The sequence below is a fragment of the Ornithorhynchus anatinus genome, chromosome 16, assembly GCF_004115215.2.
Source record: "Ornithorhynchus anatinus isolate Pmale09 chromosome 16, mOrnAna1.pri.v4, whole genome shotgun sequence".
NCBI classification, from domain to species: Eukaryota; Metazoa; Chordata; class Mammalia; order Monotremata; family Ornithorhynchidae; genus Ornithorhynchus; species Ornithorhynchus anatinus.
This window is the reverse complement of record NC_041743.1, coordinates 1,241,699-1,259,177: the sequence shown is the minus strand read 5'-3', so window position 1 is coordinate 1,259,177 and position 17,479 is coordinate 1,241,699. Positions and strand designations below refer to the sequence as shown.

The following is a 17,479-nucleotide window of genomic DNA, read 5'->3' as shown; positions in this document are numbered from 1 at the left end:
AGAGGGCACTCTCCCAAACCCTTAGTACAGTGTTCCGAGCTCAGTAAGCGCTCGACAGTGCTCGGGAACATAGTAAGCGCTTACCAAATCCCAGCCTTATTAATAAATTCGATTGCCTGATCCCGAAGCAGGCCCGCCCCGCAGCACTTCCATCGGGAGGCCAGAAGGGGGCGCCGGAGGCACAAGGGAAGAGGCTGGGGTGAGGGGGCGGAGCCCTCGACAGCTCTAATAATACTAATAATACTACTAATAATAGTATTTGTTAAGCGTTTACTCTGTGCCAAGCACTGTGCTAAGCGCTCGGATGGATTCGAGCAAATGGGGTTTTGTGTCCCTGTCCCACGTGGGGCTCCCCGTCTCAATCCCATTTTCCAGAAGAGGGAACTGAGGTCCAGAGATGTGAAGTGAGTTGTCCAAGGTCACCCAGCAAACAAGGGGAGGATTAGAACTCACGACCTCCTGACTCCCAGGCCCGTGTTCTATCCACTACGCCATTATGCTTCTCGTAATAATAATCGTGGTATTTGTTAAGCGCTTAAAAGCTATGTCTGACCTGATTAATTTATATCTACCCCAATGCTTAGAACTGTGCTTGTCATTTAGTAAACGGTTAGCAAGTTATTAATTATTAGAAAAGCAGCGTGGATCCGTGGAAAGAGCCCGGACTTGGGAGTCAGAGGTTATGGGTCTGAATCCCGGCTCTGCTGCTTGTCAGCTGTTTGACTATGGGCAAGTCACTTAAATTCTCTGTGCCTCAGTTACCTCATCTGTAAAATGGGGATTAACTGTGAGCCTCACGTGGGACAACCTGATGACCCTGTATCTAGCCCAACGCTTAGAACAGTGTTCTGCACATAGTAAGCGCTTAACAAATACCAACATTATTATTAATAGTTGCCCATTCCTCTCTGCATCAAGCAGAAACTCCTGACCATCAGCTTGGAGGCCCACCTTCAGCTCTCTCCTCCCTATTTATCCACTCTTTTCTCCCACTTCACCCCAGCTTGCGCTCTCCATTCTCCTCAGGCTAAACTACGCATTGGGCTCATTTTTGTCTCTGTCCACCTCTCACCTCTTGCCCATCCTCTTCTTCCTTCCTGGAACCCCCTCTCCCTTCAAATTCACCAGACCGCAGCTCTCTTCAAAGCCCTTCTGAAATCACATCTCCTCCTGGAGGTCTTCCCTGATTTCTCATCTCCCACCGTATCCTTCCCAACTGCCAATTCAGCTCTTCCACATTTTATAAGCACCCCCAAGCCCCGTTGTATTTAGGTACATATATTTATTAATGATTGCTTCCCCTTACCTGTAATTTATTTTAGTATTTCTCCCTTAGCTAGACTATAAGCTCACTGAGGGCAGGGATCATGTCTACATATTCTACTGCCCTCTCTGAAGCTCTCAATCTAGCATTTCGCACAGAGTGTATGTTCAGTAAATACCGTTAATTGAAGGAGACCAGATTTCTCTGGACCCTTCCACCTTCCCGTGCCTGGATGTTCTGCGACATAGCTCTGATTAGCCCCGGAACCTTCGGGAGGTACGAATCTATCAACATCAAAACTTGAGTCTGAGCATCTTCTGAGGGCAGATCTGGGCAAGCTGGCAGCGACTAACTGCAAGGTTGAGGTTTGGGTGTATGGTTTCTCAAAGACTAGACCTTCCATCGATCGGAGCCCTCGGGGCAGGGCAGGGTCCACCTTCTCTGGCCTCAGAATCAGCCGTGAGTGCCCAGGTGCCCTCATGGTAGCGCATAACCACATTTCAGATGAGTTCTCCAAGGGGATGACCTGACGGAAAAGTGTCATGGTTTTGCTTGGCAAGCGCAGTGATGGAGAAACAGTGTGGCCTAGTGGAAAATATTAGCGGTAGTGATATTCTTAGTAATAGTATTTACCATTTACTATGTGCAGAGCACTGTACTAAATCCAGTGAGAGAATACACAAGTGGAAATTAGACAAAGTTTAATGAATCTATGCCTCTATTAATCTATGAATATAAGTTGGACAGAAGGGGCTGCAGACAGACACATCGGGAGTGACAAAACTATGAACCAGTAAAGCAACCTAAAAGACAGGGACAAACACACAAAATGAGCACTGAAATCATATAAGTTAGAGGAGCAGAATTTCAGACCCAGGAAGAATTGGGTGCAACGACGGCCAAAGCCCCCACTAGCCTGTGGCTGAACTGAGCCCCTGGAGGAATCTGCCCCTCTTCCCCAGGGGCTACCGTCCTCCGTCTGTCCATCCTTCCATCCGTCCATCCGTCCATCTCGCCATATGTCCATCCAACCATCCCCCCGTCTGTCCCTCCATTCGTCCCTCCACCCACCTCTCCAACCTCTCTCCCTCCCTCCGGGCAGAGTGGCAGGAACGGAAACCACAGAGGGAGGGAGATGAGGGTAGAGCTAGACAATAACCGGATTTCCTAGTCACCAAACTCCTATTTGGGGGGGTGGGGGGAGGAAGGAGTGGAAAGGGGAGGGGAGGGGAAGGGGGGACAGGGGTGGGAGGAGGGAGAGAGGATGGGGCGGGGAGGGGATGGGAAGGAGGGAGAGAGATGGGGAAGGGAAGGAGGGAGAGGAGGGAGGAGGTGGTGAGAGAGGAGGGAGAGAACAGAAGAGGAAGTGGGGAAGGGGAGGAGGGAGGGAAAGGGCAGGAGGTGGGGGCATGGGGAGGAAGGGGACAGAGGAAGGAAAGGGACCGAGGAAGGAAAGGAGGGGAGGGAGAAAGGGGAGGAGGGAGAGGAGAGAGGGAGAGAAAGGGGAGGGAGGATGGGGAAATAGGGAGGGAGGAAAGGGGTTGGGGGGCACTGCGCCCCCAATCCCACCCCCACCCACCTATGCCCCTGCACTGCCCAGAGTATCAGGGCTCAGATCCCCCCGATCGGGCTAGAGGCAGGCCCGCCGGTCAAAGGCGACTGTGCAGGAGGATGGGCTAAGGTGGCCCAGCTCCCCTCTGCCCCCCCCCTGCCCTTCCTGCCCTCCCTGTCCTGTTTACACATTGCCCCAGGGTCAGACTCCCAGCTCCCCACGCCGCAGGCCAGGCTTAACCATCCGGCCCCAGAACAGGGGAAGGGGGAGGCGGGACCTGGAGGCAGGGGGTGGGGGCGGAACCCACAGGGGGCGGTTGCTGGAGCCAGGAGCCAGGGCACAGCCCCCACTCAGTTTGAACATGAGCTGGAGAAGCAGCGTTTTTGCCCTCTCCCTGGTGGTTGCACTTCTCTCCGTCAGGGGTAAGTTCCTCTGGGTTCTCAGACGGTTCCTTCTGCACCATCCCCTGGTAGTTTCACCTTCTTGCCCAGCTGCACCCGCCCCACTGCCCACTGTCCCCACTGGCTCAAACTTGCCCTTCTCCTTTTCTCAGATGCCGCCTCCCAAGGGAAAGATGTTTTGGTAGCGTTGGGCCGTGACTTCTCGCTGGAAATCGAAGGATTTTCCTTGACCAAGGACATGGACGTTAACTGGTACAAGAATGAAGATCTTATCGCCAAGGCAGAAGCGAATCAGAAACCCCGGTACTTCAGCATGTGCAAGATAAGGTGCCTGTTGAATCCGAATGGGACCCTCAGAGTGAAAAACCTCACCCAGGAGGATGGGCACAAGTTCACCATACAAATCTTTAATAAAATCGGGACGTTGCTGAAGGAGCAGAGCTTGACTTTGAAACCCAAGGGTGAGTTCCCTTTTCAATCAATCATTTCACCGTTTCTATTGAGCGCCGACCGAGGACAGAGCACTCTGCCGAGCGCTTGGGAGAATACGATATAATAGAGTCGGTAGACAGGTTCCCTGCCCACACCGAGCTGATAGTCTCGAGGGACTGTAACCTTTGTGCGTCTTTGTCCTTGGCTGGGAGAGAGAGAATGGGAGTCACCAAATGCCCCCCTCTCCAGTCACATCAGTGACTCGAGGGAGGGGGATGGCCCAAACTTTGTATAGAGCACTGTGCTAAGCACCCCGAGAGAGTACAGTGGAGTGAGTCAACACGATCCCTGCCCTCACGGAGCAGTCAAGCCAGCGAGACTGGCTCTAAAGTAAATTACAGGCAGAACCAAGGTTCTTATATAGGTTCCAAAGTGCTACAGAGGGTATGACTAAAGCAGTGTGTAAACACTGTGAGCCCCATGTGGGCCAGGGACTGTGTTAACTTGTACCTACTCCAGCATTTAGTACAATGCCTGGCATGTAGTAAGCGCTTAACAAATACCATTTTTAAAAAGTGCCAAAGTGGCAGTTGGAAAGATGCAAGGTCAGGTGGAGAAAAGTGAATCCGGAAAGATCTTTTGATTGGAGATGTGATCTCAGAAGGGTTTCAGAGAGAGGGAGAGTTGTGGTCTGTCATGATTTAAACTGGGAGGGCGTTTCAGACAGGAGGGAGGGCAGGAGAGGGTGGGCGCAAGAGGGCTATGGTGAGAGAAAAGACAATGAGGCGCAGTGAGAAAGTTAGCCGGAAAGGAAGCGTGGCCTAGAAGAAAGAGTAGGTGCCTGAGAGTCAGAGGATGGGTCTCTAATCCTGGCTCTGCCACTTATCTGCTCTGTGACCTTGGGCAAGTCACTTAACTTCTTTAGGCCTCAGTTCCCTCATCAGCAAAGTGGGGATTCAGTACCTGTTCTCCTTCCTCCTTAGACTGTAAGCACTTATGGGACCTGATTATCTTGTATCTACTCCAGTGCTTAGTACAATCCTGGCACAAGGCACTTAAGTGCCACAATTATTATTATTATCATCAAAGAGTGTGATCTCAGGCAGAGTGGAAGGGGAGAGTAGTTAAGTAGAGGTAGATAGCTGATGGGAGGCCCCTGAAGCCAGTGATCAAGACAATAAAATAGGATAATAATGTTAATGCTCCACTTGTTGGGACAGCTGAGACAGTAGAATGGGAGACACCAGTGGAAAGTCCACGAGATCCAGGTTCTTTCTCCAGCTCTGCCACTGGTTTGTTAAGTGACCCAGGGCAAGCTCTGGACCTCAGTTTCCTTATCTGAAAAATGGGGCTAAGACATCTGCTTTCCGTTCCTCTTGAGTCCCCCCGGAGGAAAAGGGATTGTGCCCCTTCCGATTGCCTTTTCTCTTGGAATTTTAGGAGGCTCTAAGATGGGGCAAGCTGTGGTCCAGATGATATGGGTCGGGGGAGGGAGTTCCAGATGGGGAGAACAACACGAGTGAAGGGTGGGAGGACGGGAGGGTAGAGGGTGAGGTACAATTAAAAGGGAAGCTTGGGAGAAAGGGTGTGAGCTGCGGGGTAGCGGGTGAAGAGAACCCGAGGTGTACCGTGGGGAGGACAGGCATTCGGCCCTGCAGCCGTGAGGGAGCAGCGTTCGCAGGTTGGGAAGGGATGGGGAGGTTTGGGGGAGAGATGTTTGTGCCGATGACTGCAGGAAGACGACCCATGCGACAGCACGGATGGTGGACCGGAAGTGGGGACGGGGGCAGGGAGGCCTCTCCTCTCCCCGGGAGGCTCTGGGCACGGGCAGGCAGACAGGTGAAGCTCTTCCGGCCAGACGGAGGAAGGTCATTTCTGCCCCAGTTGTCCAGAAGAGGCCATCGGGGCCTGGAGGGCGGGGGGTTCGGTGCCTGTCCGCGGCCCGGTCCAGTCTGGCTCCCAGATTCCTGGGGCAGGGGAGGGTGGGTCTCTTGGACCACCGCCCTGAGCTGACCTGAGGGACGTCTGCCGGGGTCCAGGCTTGGGGGCGGGTAGCTCATCCCTCGGGCTGGGGGTGCTGGGCAAATCCAGAAAGACAGCGTGGGCCGGGGCCGCCTCTCCTCCTCCACCAGAGCCTGTCTCCAAGCCAAATATCACGATGAACTGCACCACAGGGAACCTGATCTGCCGTGTGACCGCTGGGTGGGCTCCCTGGATGAAAATACTGGTGAATAACAAGTTGGTCGCAGGCCCCGTCCAGAACAGGTACCTTCTGAGCAGTACCTTGAAGGAGTTTGGCTCCCTGACCGTTATCTGTTACGCCTGGAACAACGTCAGCAGTTCCCAGACCCTGGTCTCCTTGTGCTCAGGTGAGTGAGACTGTCGGGTCAAGCCCGTGGCCTCTTCCCCTCACCCCGGGAGAGCGCCTGAATCCCCCCTACCCCAGTTGGGGGTGGAGGGGCAGATCCCAGAAGGCGGGTGGAGGAAGGGATTGTGGAGAGGAGGGAGCCCTTATCCTTGAGCGGCACAGGAAGATGATGCTTCTTCCCGCAACCCAAGGAGGCGTTTTTCTCCCAGATGCTCAGGGGGAAACAGCTGAAAAGCAGCAAGGCCTAGTGGATAAAGCCTGGGGCTGGGAGTCAGAAGGCCCTGGGTTCTAATCCCAGCCCAACAACTTGTCCACTGTGTGACCTTGAGCGAATCATTTCACTTCCTCTGTGCCTCAGTTCCCTCATCTGTAAAATGGGGTTTAAAACTGTAAGCCACAGTGGGACAGGGACTGTGTCCAATCTGACTAGCTTGTATCTACCCCAGTGCTTAGTACAGTGCCTGGCACATAGTAAGTGCTTAAAAAATACTATAAATTTAAAAAAAGAAAGAAAAAAGCAGTGAGAAAACAGGCTCCAATATTGCTTCTGGTTCCCTCTGAAATCTTCATACCCAAAAGACTCTGGTCAGTCCGTCAATCATATGTATTGAGCGCTTATTGTGTGCAGAGCACTGTACTAAAAGCTGGGAAGAGGACAATATAAGAATAAACAGACACATTCCCGCCCACAAGGAGTGAACAGTCTAGAGATTGGAAGAAGACCTGGACCGCAGGAGGAATGTTTATGGGATCTCAGGGCTCTGCTCCCTCACGCCCATAGACCCCCATCCTAGCTGACAGATAGGAGATCCGGCCCCCAGCCTTATCCTCTCACCCCGCTGCTGCCTCATGGAGCTCAAAGCCTTCTGCAGAGTCTGGACCATCTGGCAGTCGGATCACGGGAGCAAGGCAGAGTCCTTGGCGATCCCAAGCGGCAGCTGTCTATCAGACCGAATCGTGGGTCAATCAGACAGTGGTTGAGAGAAAGCATGCTCCCAGTTAAAAAAAAAAAAAAAGCTCTCTCTGCCCAGGCTCAAATCAGTGGATTTCAGCCGAACTGGAAACATTTGGATCAGAGGGACTCACGGCCATTCTCCCTTCCATCCCACTGGAGACGAAGCTGGAAACAGGGTGTCTTCCAAGCCTGTCCCAGTGAACGCTGATTTCTGGCCAGAGGGGAGGGCAGTGGACACCTGGGCATTCCTCAGCCCTGCTCCTCCTTTCCATCTGCCCCCAGACTCAGAAGTCAAGGTGGACATCTTCTTGATCCTGAGTGCCTGTGGAGCAGGAATCATCCTGGTGGCCTTCCTGACCCTCCTCGTGGCCTGTGTGCGGCAGAGAAGGAGGGATCAGCGAGACCAGAGCGACGGTAAGACCAGGGGGCCGGCCGGGCTCTGCTTTCCTGTAGCAAGAGAACATGCTGGGAGGGGACATACGGGTACTGCAAGAGTCCTGTATTGGAGCTGAAAAGGGGTGGTCAGCTACTGCGGCCAGCCCAGCCCATCCCTCTGGTCAGTCACCTCAAGGGATTAGTACAGTGCTTTGCACACAGTAAGCACTCAGTAAATACAATTGAACGATTGAATGATTGGGAGGGCTGGAGCGTGCCAGAACGCAGCCCGAGCACGAGTCCTAGTGGCACCGGTCGCTTCGCCCACAGCTGGGTGGTGCCGGCTTGGGACAGGGCTCATATCTACATCCCCCAGTGGGTTGGTTGGGGGCGGGTGGGCATGAACCCCAGGACTAACCTGTTCTGTTGTTGCAGACAAGAAGCTGGAGATGGCGATTCAAAGATTCCCCGTGGAAAGGAAGCTCCCCCAACCCCCCAACAACCAGCCCCAGGCCCACCCCCAGCGCCAGCCAAGGAAGCTGCCCCCTATACCTGAGAATTGCTCCCAAATTACTGGCCGCCCCCTGCCCCGGCCGCCTCCCCCTCCCACCCCCCCACCGGCCCAAAAGGGAGAGGTCATAACCTTGCCCTCTAACCCCAGAAGCCCAGGTCAAATGCCCCAGCAAAGCCCCCCATAGGTCAGGGCTTCCCAGAGACCACCAGCTAGTCCACAGAGAGGGTGGCAGGGAGGACAGTACCCGGACCTTTCCAGCCGAGGGGGAAACAACCTAAGGGAGCTCGGGGCCAACCCACCAGTGCCTAGGGTCAGGGGAGTAACAGTGCCCAGGGAGAACAGGAGGTGGAAGCAGCAGGGGTGTCTCCCTGAGATGGGATCCTTCATCCCAGATGTCCAGGAAAGGTAGTTGGCATCCCACTCCTGGGGTCGAATACACTGAAAAATCTTTCTTTGTGGGACCGCCTGAGTCTGAGACCCTCGGGACCCTCCCTGGAGCAACCAATGTCTGATGCACCCTCCAGGAAACCTGAGGTCTCTGGGCATCTCTCCAGCACCCTGAAGTCTATCCAGGCCAGAGGGGATGGTTAACGCCCCTGCCTCCCAGGAATGGGACCCTGGGAAGGCTCAGGTCTTGGGGGTGAGGAGGGGGTGGTGAGGCAGGCCACCTTCAACTCCCAGATCCCTCTCACAGAGTCTTATTGGGACAAGTCTGAGGTTGGAGAGAGTGGAGGAGCTGCTGTCTGAAAATTTCCCAAGTATTTCTAGGAACAAAAATGCTGGGTACCTTCTGTAGTCAGTTAGGTGTCGGTGGAGGTGGCCGGAAGTGGCCGGAGGTGGCTGGAGGTGGTCGGAGATGGGAGGGCTCCTCCCTTGGGCTCTCTCCCAGACCCCCAAGTCTCCTCTATCTGCAGTGGCAGGTCTCTCCCTGTCTGTCCACTCCTGGCCTGAACTTGGACCAGAGAGTGGATGGGGGGAGGACGGGGGGGAAATGAGGATGATGTGTTTGTATGGTAACTGTGGATGTTCCAATGAAGGATGAAATCATCCTTGGTCAACATGGAGATGCGTCTCGGGCAACTTCCCAGGTGTTATTACACTGCACCTGTGCCCGGCAGCTCTCCAACCACCCCAACCCCCTACTCACAAAGGACCCTCCCTCACCTTCTCCTCCCTCTCCTTTTGTGTTGGCTTTTAGATTCCACTGTGGCGGTGTTGAGCATCCTGGGTGGGGCCTCTCATTTGTGAACGCAACTCGGGCAGAGATATAAATCAGCCCCGTGGCACCTGTTCTCTTGGTTTTGGTTCATATGGGGTGGGTTGGGATCTGATCCTGGCGACAATAGCACAGAATCACCACCTGTGCCCCCCTCAAGGACTTCCCGGTTGCCCACGGTGCCACAAACCAGCCAATGAATCATTTGGGTGTACTGAGCCCTCCCTGAGGGCAGAGTGTCGGCTACCGGGAACAAGGCCCAGGAAGCATTCCTTGCCTTCCAGAAGCTCACCCACTGACTGGACTTTGTAGGATTCATTAGGGCAAATTGTCAGGTGGTGGGCTCTGAGCTTGAATTCCCTGGGAGAGCCCATGGAGAGAAGGAATTCTAGATTGAAGCCCGGGGAGGAGAGAGGGTCAAAGTTCATGGTTGGCATGGTTACCAGAGGCGGATGGCATCGTGAAGATACCCCCCATCCACTTCAAGGAGAAAGAGAGCTCTTCCTGGCCTGCCTCAGCTTCTTCGTATGGTGGGAGGGAGGTTAGTTAGAAGTGGGGGTGGGAGCAGTAGGGGAATGTCCACTCGCAGAACCTCTCTTTCCTCCCCCAACTTCCACTCCCCATCTCTCAGTGTCTCTGCCAGGCTTGCTCTCTGGATTTTCATTTTTGAGTGCTTTTCCTGGGTCCAGAACCTTCATTCACCCTAGCCTGTATATGCCCACAGTCAATAAATCAATTGTATTTATTGAAGGCTTACTGTGTGCAGAACACCGTAATAGGCACTTGACTTATGCCGTCGAGTCATCTTCGACCCATAGTGATGCCATGGAAACATCTCTCCCAGGACGCCCCCCTTCCATCTGCAATCGTTCTGGTGGTGGATCCATAGAGATTTCTTGGTAAAAATACAGATGTGGTTTACCATTACCACCTTCCGCACAGTAAATTTGAGTCTTCACCCTTGATTCTCTCCCACGCTGCTGCTGCACCGCACGGGTGAGTTTTGACTTGTAGCAGATGGCCTTCCACTCGCTAGCCACTGCCCAAGCTAGGAATGGATCTGCCTCTGCCTGACTCTCCCTCCTGAAGTCGAGCCTCGTAGAGTACTGGGAACTCTTCCGATGTGACCCTGAGAGGGAATAAGCGCTTGGGAGAGTATAACAGAGTTGGTAGAGTGTAATATAACAGAGTTGGTAGACATGTTCCCTGCCCACAACAAGTTTACAATTTAGAGATCTTCCTGAGACATTACTATAAATAAATGTTACGGATATGTACGTAAGTGCTGGGAGTGGAATGAATAAAGGATACAAATCCGAGCGCAAGGGTGATGCAGAAGAGAGTGGGAGAAGAGGAAGTGAGAGCTTAGTTGGGGAAATCCTCTTGGAAATATGCTTTAAATGAGGCTTTGAAGGTAGGGAGAATGAATGTTTGTGGGATATGAAGTGGGAAGGAGTTCAGGTCAGAGGCAGGACATGAGTGAGGAGTCAGAGTCAAGGGGAAGCAGCATAGCATAATGGGTAGAGCATAGATCTGGGAGTCAGAAGGGCCTGGATTCCCATCCCAGCTCCACCACTTGTCTGCTGTGTGATCATGGGTAAGTCACTTAACTTCTCTGTGCCTCAGTTACCTCATCTGTAACATGGGGATTTAGACTGTAAGCCTGTTTCCAACCTGCTTAGCTTGTATCTACCCCAGCACTTAGAACAGTGCTTGACACCTAGTAAGCGCTTAACAAATATCATCATTAATCAATCAATCATTTTCATTGACCACTTACTATGTGTAGAGCACTATATTAAGAATTAGCAGACACCTTCCCTGCCCAAAATGAGAGTTCAGTCTGGAGGGGGACACTGGCGAGATAGATTGAGATCAAGATGCAATAAGTTGGCTTTAGTTTTTATGGTCTTTTCATTTGTCTCAATCAGTCTCTGAAATAGAGGGAGTTCTCTAGCCTAGTGTGCCTTTGTGTCTGTTTGTTTTGGGGGTCACACCTCATTTAGCCTCCATACCCTAGATACCTTCCTCTGGTGACTAAATTGATGCTCTCAACACCAGCTTCTCTCCTGAATTCAACTCACTGGCTCCCCTGTCCCTTCATCAATCTCATACTTGTAACCCACAGCCCGGGGTCACCTCCACAATCCGCCCCCTTCCCTCTTGTGCAAGAGCCACAGAGTGCCACTGGCAGAAATCCAGATATCAGACTAAGAGGGAGACCGTACGTGTCTACGTGCATGTATATTTTCTAGGTCAGTGGGTATGTTTCTAGGGCCTGATCTCTGGGTCTCCTCAATTCCACTTTGAAGTCGAAAGTAAAGAGGAAATAAGCCAAAGCCTTAGAGCCTATGTGTTGTTTGTTTTAAAAGAGAGAGAAGGGTTTCTTTCTCTCAAAAACAAAGGCTCATCCTCAGGTCGGAGTTACATCCTCCGCCCGAGTATGCGACCACATTGTCTGAAACCCCAGAAAGACTCATTCTAGGCACCAGCTGAGAGGGCCTAGTGTCACCTGTTGTAAGTCTCATTCTGGCCAGCTGTAAAAAGGGCCAGGTGAAATGTGTTATGATATTTATGATATCTGTTAAGCTCTTACCATGTCCCCTGCACTCTACTAAGCGCTGGTTGAGGGGCAATACAAGCAAATCGAGTTCAACACAGTCCCTGTCCCACTTGGGGCTCACAGTCTTAATCCCCATTAAAATGAGATGAGTTAACATAGACTCAGAGAAGTGACTTGCACAAGATCACACAGCAGACAAGGGGCAGGGTTGGGATTAGAACCCATGCCCTTCTGACTCCGGGCCCATGCTCTATAATAATGATAATGATAATTATGATGGTATTTGTTAAGCGCTTACTATGTGCCAAGCACTGTTCTAAGCACTGGGATAGATACAGGGTTATCAAGATGTCCCACGTGGGGCTCACAGTCTTAATCCCCATTTTCCAGATGAGGTAACTGAGGCACAGAGAAGTTAAATGACTCGCCCAAAGTCACACAGTGACTTATCAGCGGCGGAACCAGAATTAGAACCCATGACCTCTGACTCCCAAGCCCGTGCTCTTTCCACTAAGCCAAGCTATCCACTAGGCCATCTTCCCATCCTGAAGCATTCATTCATTCATATTTATTGAGCACTTCGTGCAGAGCACTGTACTAAGCACTTGGGAGAGTACAATAAAACAATAAGGGGACACATTCTCTGCCCACAGCGAGTTTACAGTCTGGGGCTGGGGGATCAGAAGGTTGGAGGAGGGGGTGGGCCCCAAATCCAGGGGTGCAAGGGTGGGCTGGGAGCAATCCAGGGGTCTCTTGAAGGCTTGGAAGCCTGCCTAAAAGTGGGAAATGCCTGAAGGAGAAGGAATAGCACAATCACTATCCAGTTCACTGAAAGGTTCCCACAAGCAGAGATCTAAACTGGGCAAACAAAAGGTCGTTAAGAGGGCGGGTCCTTAACCTGCTTTTTAATACTAGAAAACTAATCCTTCAGGTGACAATATCGTGACTTCAAGGCCTGCTGAGATGTGGGGAGAGGGGAGGCGGGAGTAAGGGGGTGTGAGGAAGGAGAGTCTTTGCAGAATGCTGCTTTAAAAGCCCTTTCTTGAGGCCCCTGAACGGCCCCCTTCTTTACTGACCCAACCCCCACTGGGGATCCAAAATCAGGGCATGGAAAAAAGGGAAGAAGGTGGGAGGGCAGGGCTCCTTGGCGTGGGGGCACTCCCAGGGAACCCGCTGAAGGAGATGGGGGGAAGTTTCCCTGTCCTCAGAGGAGGAGGGAGGGGGAGGGAGTTGGAAAAGCTCAGCTGAATCCCATCTCCCCGACTGCACGAGGGAACCAAAGAAAGGTTCGAGGACAGGGAAGGGGAACCGGGATGGGAAGGGAGAGAGAGAGAGGCCCAGAGGGTGGTCTTTGGAGTAGAGAGGTGGATGAGTAGGGGGAAAAGGACAGAGAAGGGAGCAAGAACAGGGGAAAATGGGGGTCGGGGGCAGAGCGGGTTAGGCAGAGGAGTTTGAGGTCAGGAGAGGGCTTTTAGTCTTGGAGGGGAGGGGGACGGGCTGATAGTCATCTGTTGATCTGCTGATAGTGATCTGATAGTGATCTCCGATCACCCTGACCTGCTGAGTGAGTTTGGGCAAGTACTTAACCTCTCTGGACCTCAGTTTCCTCCCCGTGGGATGTCGTCAGGAAAATAAGAGAGAAGATGCGAAAGCGCTCTGGGGTACTGAAAACACAGCAGATGCCCAAGGACAACTTGGTCCTGTCTCAGCCCATGATGGGTAGAGCATTTTTGGGTCCTTGGGGAAAATTCATCTGGCATCATGAGAGCCCGCCTGACCCCAGCATACTTCAGTGGTGGAATAGACGGTTGCTCGGCACTGGATATGGTGAGTACCCAGCATAAATTAACCTTCACATTGGCATTTTCCTGAGACAACTGGAAATGTTGTGGGAGCTCAGTTGGTGGCAATATCGCCCGTTGGATGTGTTGTTGCTTTAAAAAAAATATTTATTAAGCGCTTACTATGTGCCGGACACTGTACTAAACTTTGGGGTAGATGCAAGCTAAGGGGAAGCAGCGTGGCACAGTGGAAAGAGCCTGGGCTTCGGAGTCAGAGGTCATGGGTTCGACTCCCGGCTCTGTCACTTGTCAGCTGTGTGACTGTGGGCGAGTCACTTCACTTCTTTGTGCCTCAGTTACTTCATCTGTAAAATGGGGATTAACTGTGAGCCTCACGTGGGACAACCTGATTACCCTGTATCTAGCCCAGCGCTTAGAACAGTGCTCTGCACAAAGTAAGCGCTTAACAAATGCCAACATTATTATTATTATTATTATTATTATTAATCGGGTTGGACACAGTCCATGACCTACATGGGATTTACAGTCTTAATCCCCATTTTTATAGATGAGGGAACTGAAGCCCAGAGAAGTGAAATGACTTCCCCAAGGTTGCACAGCAGATAAGGGGCAGAGCCAGTATTAGAACCCAAGTCCTTCAGACTCTCAGACCTGGGCACTAACCAATCGTCTTTGATCGGATGATGTTACGATGGCATGGACAACTGAATTTTAAAGCAGTCAGTCATCTTACCCCCGTCTACCTCACCTTGCTGCTCTCCTACTACAACCCAGATCGCACACTTTGTTCCTCTAATGCCAGCCTTCTCACTCTAACACCATCGTCTATCTTGCCACCAACCTCTTACCCACATCCTGCTTCTGGTCTGGAACTTCTGCCCTTTTCATATCCAACAGATGATTACTCTCCCCACCGTCAAAGCCTCATTAAAAACACATCTACTTCAAGAGGCCTTCCCTGATTCAGCCCTCATTTTGTCTTCTCCCGCTCCCTTCAGCATTGTCTTGCTCCCCTTATTCACCCCTCCCTAGCCCCACAGCATTGATGTACATACCTTTATGTTAATTTCTGCTTCTTCCTGTAGACTGTAAACTTGTTGTGGACAGGGAATGTCAACCAACTCCGTTATATTGCAATCTCCCAAGAAATACATGCTAATCAGTTTGGACACAGACCATGTCCCATGTGGGGCTCACTATCTTAATCCCTATTTTACAGATGAGGGAACTGAGGCCCAGAGAAGTTAAATGACTTGCCCAAGGTCCCACAGCAGACATGTGGCAGAGGAGGGATTAGAACAGAAGAGACCTCCAGACTATAAACTTGTTGCGGGCAGGGAATGTGTCTGTTTATTGTTTTCTTATACTCTCCCAAGTGCTTAGTACAGTGCTCTGCACACAGTAAGCGCTCAATAAAATTGAATGAACGAATGAATGAACCTAGTTCCTTCTGATTCCCAGCCAGACGGGGATGTTGGTTGATCTGTGGTGGGTCGCTTTGGGGAAAGTTGGTGGGAGAAGGAAGAGTCCCTCCTGGGACACGGTGGGGGCGGTCGGTCCCTCCGGGACCCCGATCCAGACTGGCATTCTTCCTTTCCTGCGGTGCCAGAGGAGGGGGATTCTGGTTCACCCCTCCCCCAGCCCTGGCCCAGAACCAGAGTGAGCTGGGGCGGTGGAGGATGGTGAAGATGTTTGAGGTGGCTGAGGCAGCTATGGTGGAGTCTGGTCACCTCATTCACCTGCCTGGAAACAGGGAACTGGACCCGATGACCCCGCAAAGCTCCTCCCCACTTTGCAGGTCGCCCCCCATTCCCCTCAGAGCTACCAGAACCTGTCCCTTTCCCTCTTCATTAGGCTGGGAACCCCTGCTGACCAGGGGGCTGGACAGGCCAAAGTCGTTACTCGGTGGGGAGCCTCTCCTCAGAGCCCCGTCCTGCCTGCCTGGGTGGGCAGCCGGGCGGTGGTGATGATGGAGACGACCAGGTGGCACTCTGGCCGGCAGAGCCGGGGTGGGGGTGGCCTCGGAGGCCAGGCAGGGCCCCAGGGGGGTTTGGAGAGACGGAAGGAGGTAGAGAGGGTTGGAGTGAGATGTTCGCGGTCTTGGCATTCTCGCCCACAACGGGGCTTCTGGCAGCGTGTTCTACCTCCCCAGGAAGCGCTGAGGTCGGCCCCAGGAACTCCGCACATTAGAGACTTCCTGTTGAGGGCCTTAGCGGGGGCCAGCTCTTCCCCAGGTGAGAGTCCCAGTGTTTGAAGCACTGTGTTTGCGTGGAGCCACAGGGTTGAGACAAACGTATACGGCCGGGGGCCCGGGGAAGGCGGGTAGGGACCCGTCTCCTCAACGTGTATCGTTGTCCCCGTGAGCCGAGAGTCAGAACCCTGAAACTCCGGCACACCGCTGCCCTGTTCAGAGGTGGCTGGGGCTCAGTCGGGAGCCCTGGGTCCCGGTCCCAGCTCTGCCACAGGCCTGCTGCGTGACCTTGGGCAAGTCACTGAGTCTCGCTGGGTCTCAGAGCCCCTATCTGGAAATGGGGAGAAGATCTCTGCTCTCCCTCCTGCTTAGGCTGTGAGCGTTATGTGGGACAGGGGACTGTGTCCCCTCTATCATTTATCTACCTCAGCGTGCAGCACGGAGCTTGACGTGTGGTCAACGGGGACTCAATACTGAACATCTTAAAGCCACACGCCCAGGTCCTGTCCCCAGCTATGCTTTGTGGTAGAAGGGCGGGCCTGACGGAGCCGGGGGGTGGGGGGGAGAGCGAGGAAGGAAGGAGCCCAAGCCTGAGACCAGGAGCTCCTTGAGGTCAGGGATGGTGCCTGCCTTTTGGACCTTTGGCAACGGGGTGCCCAAGATGGCACCCCCCCCCCCAGTGGCAGGCTCTCCCCAGCTGCTCAAGATGATGGAGTCCAAGGAACTACACCTTGGTTGGGCGCACCAATGAGGGGAAGACCACCCTGCCTGCAGCGGGCACAGACCCGCCCACGGGGGAGGCGTGGCCTCGGGCGCTCCCGGAGCACACAGAAAGCTTTGCTCAGTGGAAAGTGACGTGCTGTTGTCTGAGCTCCTCAGGATGTGGTACCGTGATGACCGGGGCAGTGCTTGTGGGCGTTGGAGAGACAGGTGATGGGGCATTGTGGGAACCGGATCACCCCCAAGGATGGGGGGTGGGGTGGATTCTGTGGCCTACAGAGCTCAGAGTAGGGGCCTTGGGACTGGTCCTCCCCATCCTCTCCCCAGCAGATGCCTTACTGGGGTACTGTTTATTGCTATACTGTACTTTCCCAAGTGCTTAGTAAAGTGCTCTGCACAGAGTAAGTGCTCAATAAATACGAGTGAATGAATGAATAGGGGTAAGGGGAACTTGCCCTTTTATGGAGCTTGCTCAGAGGCTCACACTTCCCTACGCCAATCTTCAACAGCACAGTCAGTCAGTCATATATACTGAGCGCTTACTGTGTGCAGAGCACAGTCATTTCTCATCCATTTTACATCCGGATGGTGAAGGAACTGCAGGCCGGTTATTTCCCTAGACTCCTATTTTCATGGTTACTGTCAGATCATTTGAGAATGTCACTTCCCCACCGGCTCCCTCAACTAAGGGATCTAGCATGAGCCATACGACAACCCCGACGCTCCCCTCTCCATCCCCAACTCTCCTTCAGTGACCCAGCACGGACCATCCCACCCCCCCCAACCCTCCCCCCAGTGACCCAGCCCGGCTCGCACACTTGACTCCTCTGGTACTAGCCTTCTCACTGTGCCTTGATCTCGACTATCTCACCCCCGACCTCTCGCCCGCATCCTGCCTCTGGCCTGGGACGTCATCCCTCCTCGTACCGGACATTCACTCTCCCCCCACCTCAAAGCGTTATTGAAGGCACATCTCCTCCAAGAGGGCTTCCCTGACTAAGCCCTCCTTTCCTCTTCTCCCACTCCTGTGTTGTTCTGACTTGCTCCCTTTATTCATCACCCCCTCCTTCCCCACAGCACTTATGCACATATCTGTCATTTATTTATGTTAATGTCTTTCTCCGCC

At 53.1% G+C, this 17,479-nt stretch overlaps 1 protein-coding gene across 1 annotated transcript; it reads left to right on the top strand.

The window, feature by feature from the left end:
• The first annotated feature begins 3,169 nt into the window (after nt 1–3,169).
• On the top strand, nt 3,170–9,109 carry CD2 (CD2 molecule). The gene is made up of 6 exons (XM_029080941.2): nt 3,170–3,238; nt 3,370–3,678; nt 5,782–6,018; nt 7,255–7,386; nt 7,783–8,016; nt 9,060–9,109. The coding sequence occupies exons 1-6, from the start codon at nt 3,178–3,180 to the stop codon at nt 9,107–9,109; spliced, it is 1,023 nt and encodes a 340-aa protein (XP_028936774.1). The 5' UTR covers nt 3,170–3,177.
• The last annotated feature ends 8,370 nt before the right edge of the window (nt 9,110–17,479 follow it).

Coding starts and splice junctions, on each gene's coding strand:
- CD2 (XM_029080941.2), top strand. CDS start 3,178: ATGAGCTGGAGAAGCAGCGTTTTTGCCCTCTCCCTGGTGGTTGCACTT. Junction 3,239..3,369: donor TGCACTTCTCTCCGTCAGGG/GTAAGTTCCTCT, acceptor TCCTTTTCTCAG/ATGCCGCCTCCCAAGGGAAA. Junction 3,679..5,781: donor CTTGACTTTGAAACCCAAGG/GTGAGTTCCCTT, acceptor CTCCTCCACCAG/AGCCTGTCTCCAAGCCAAAT.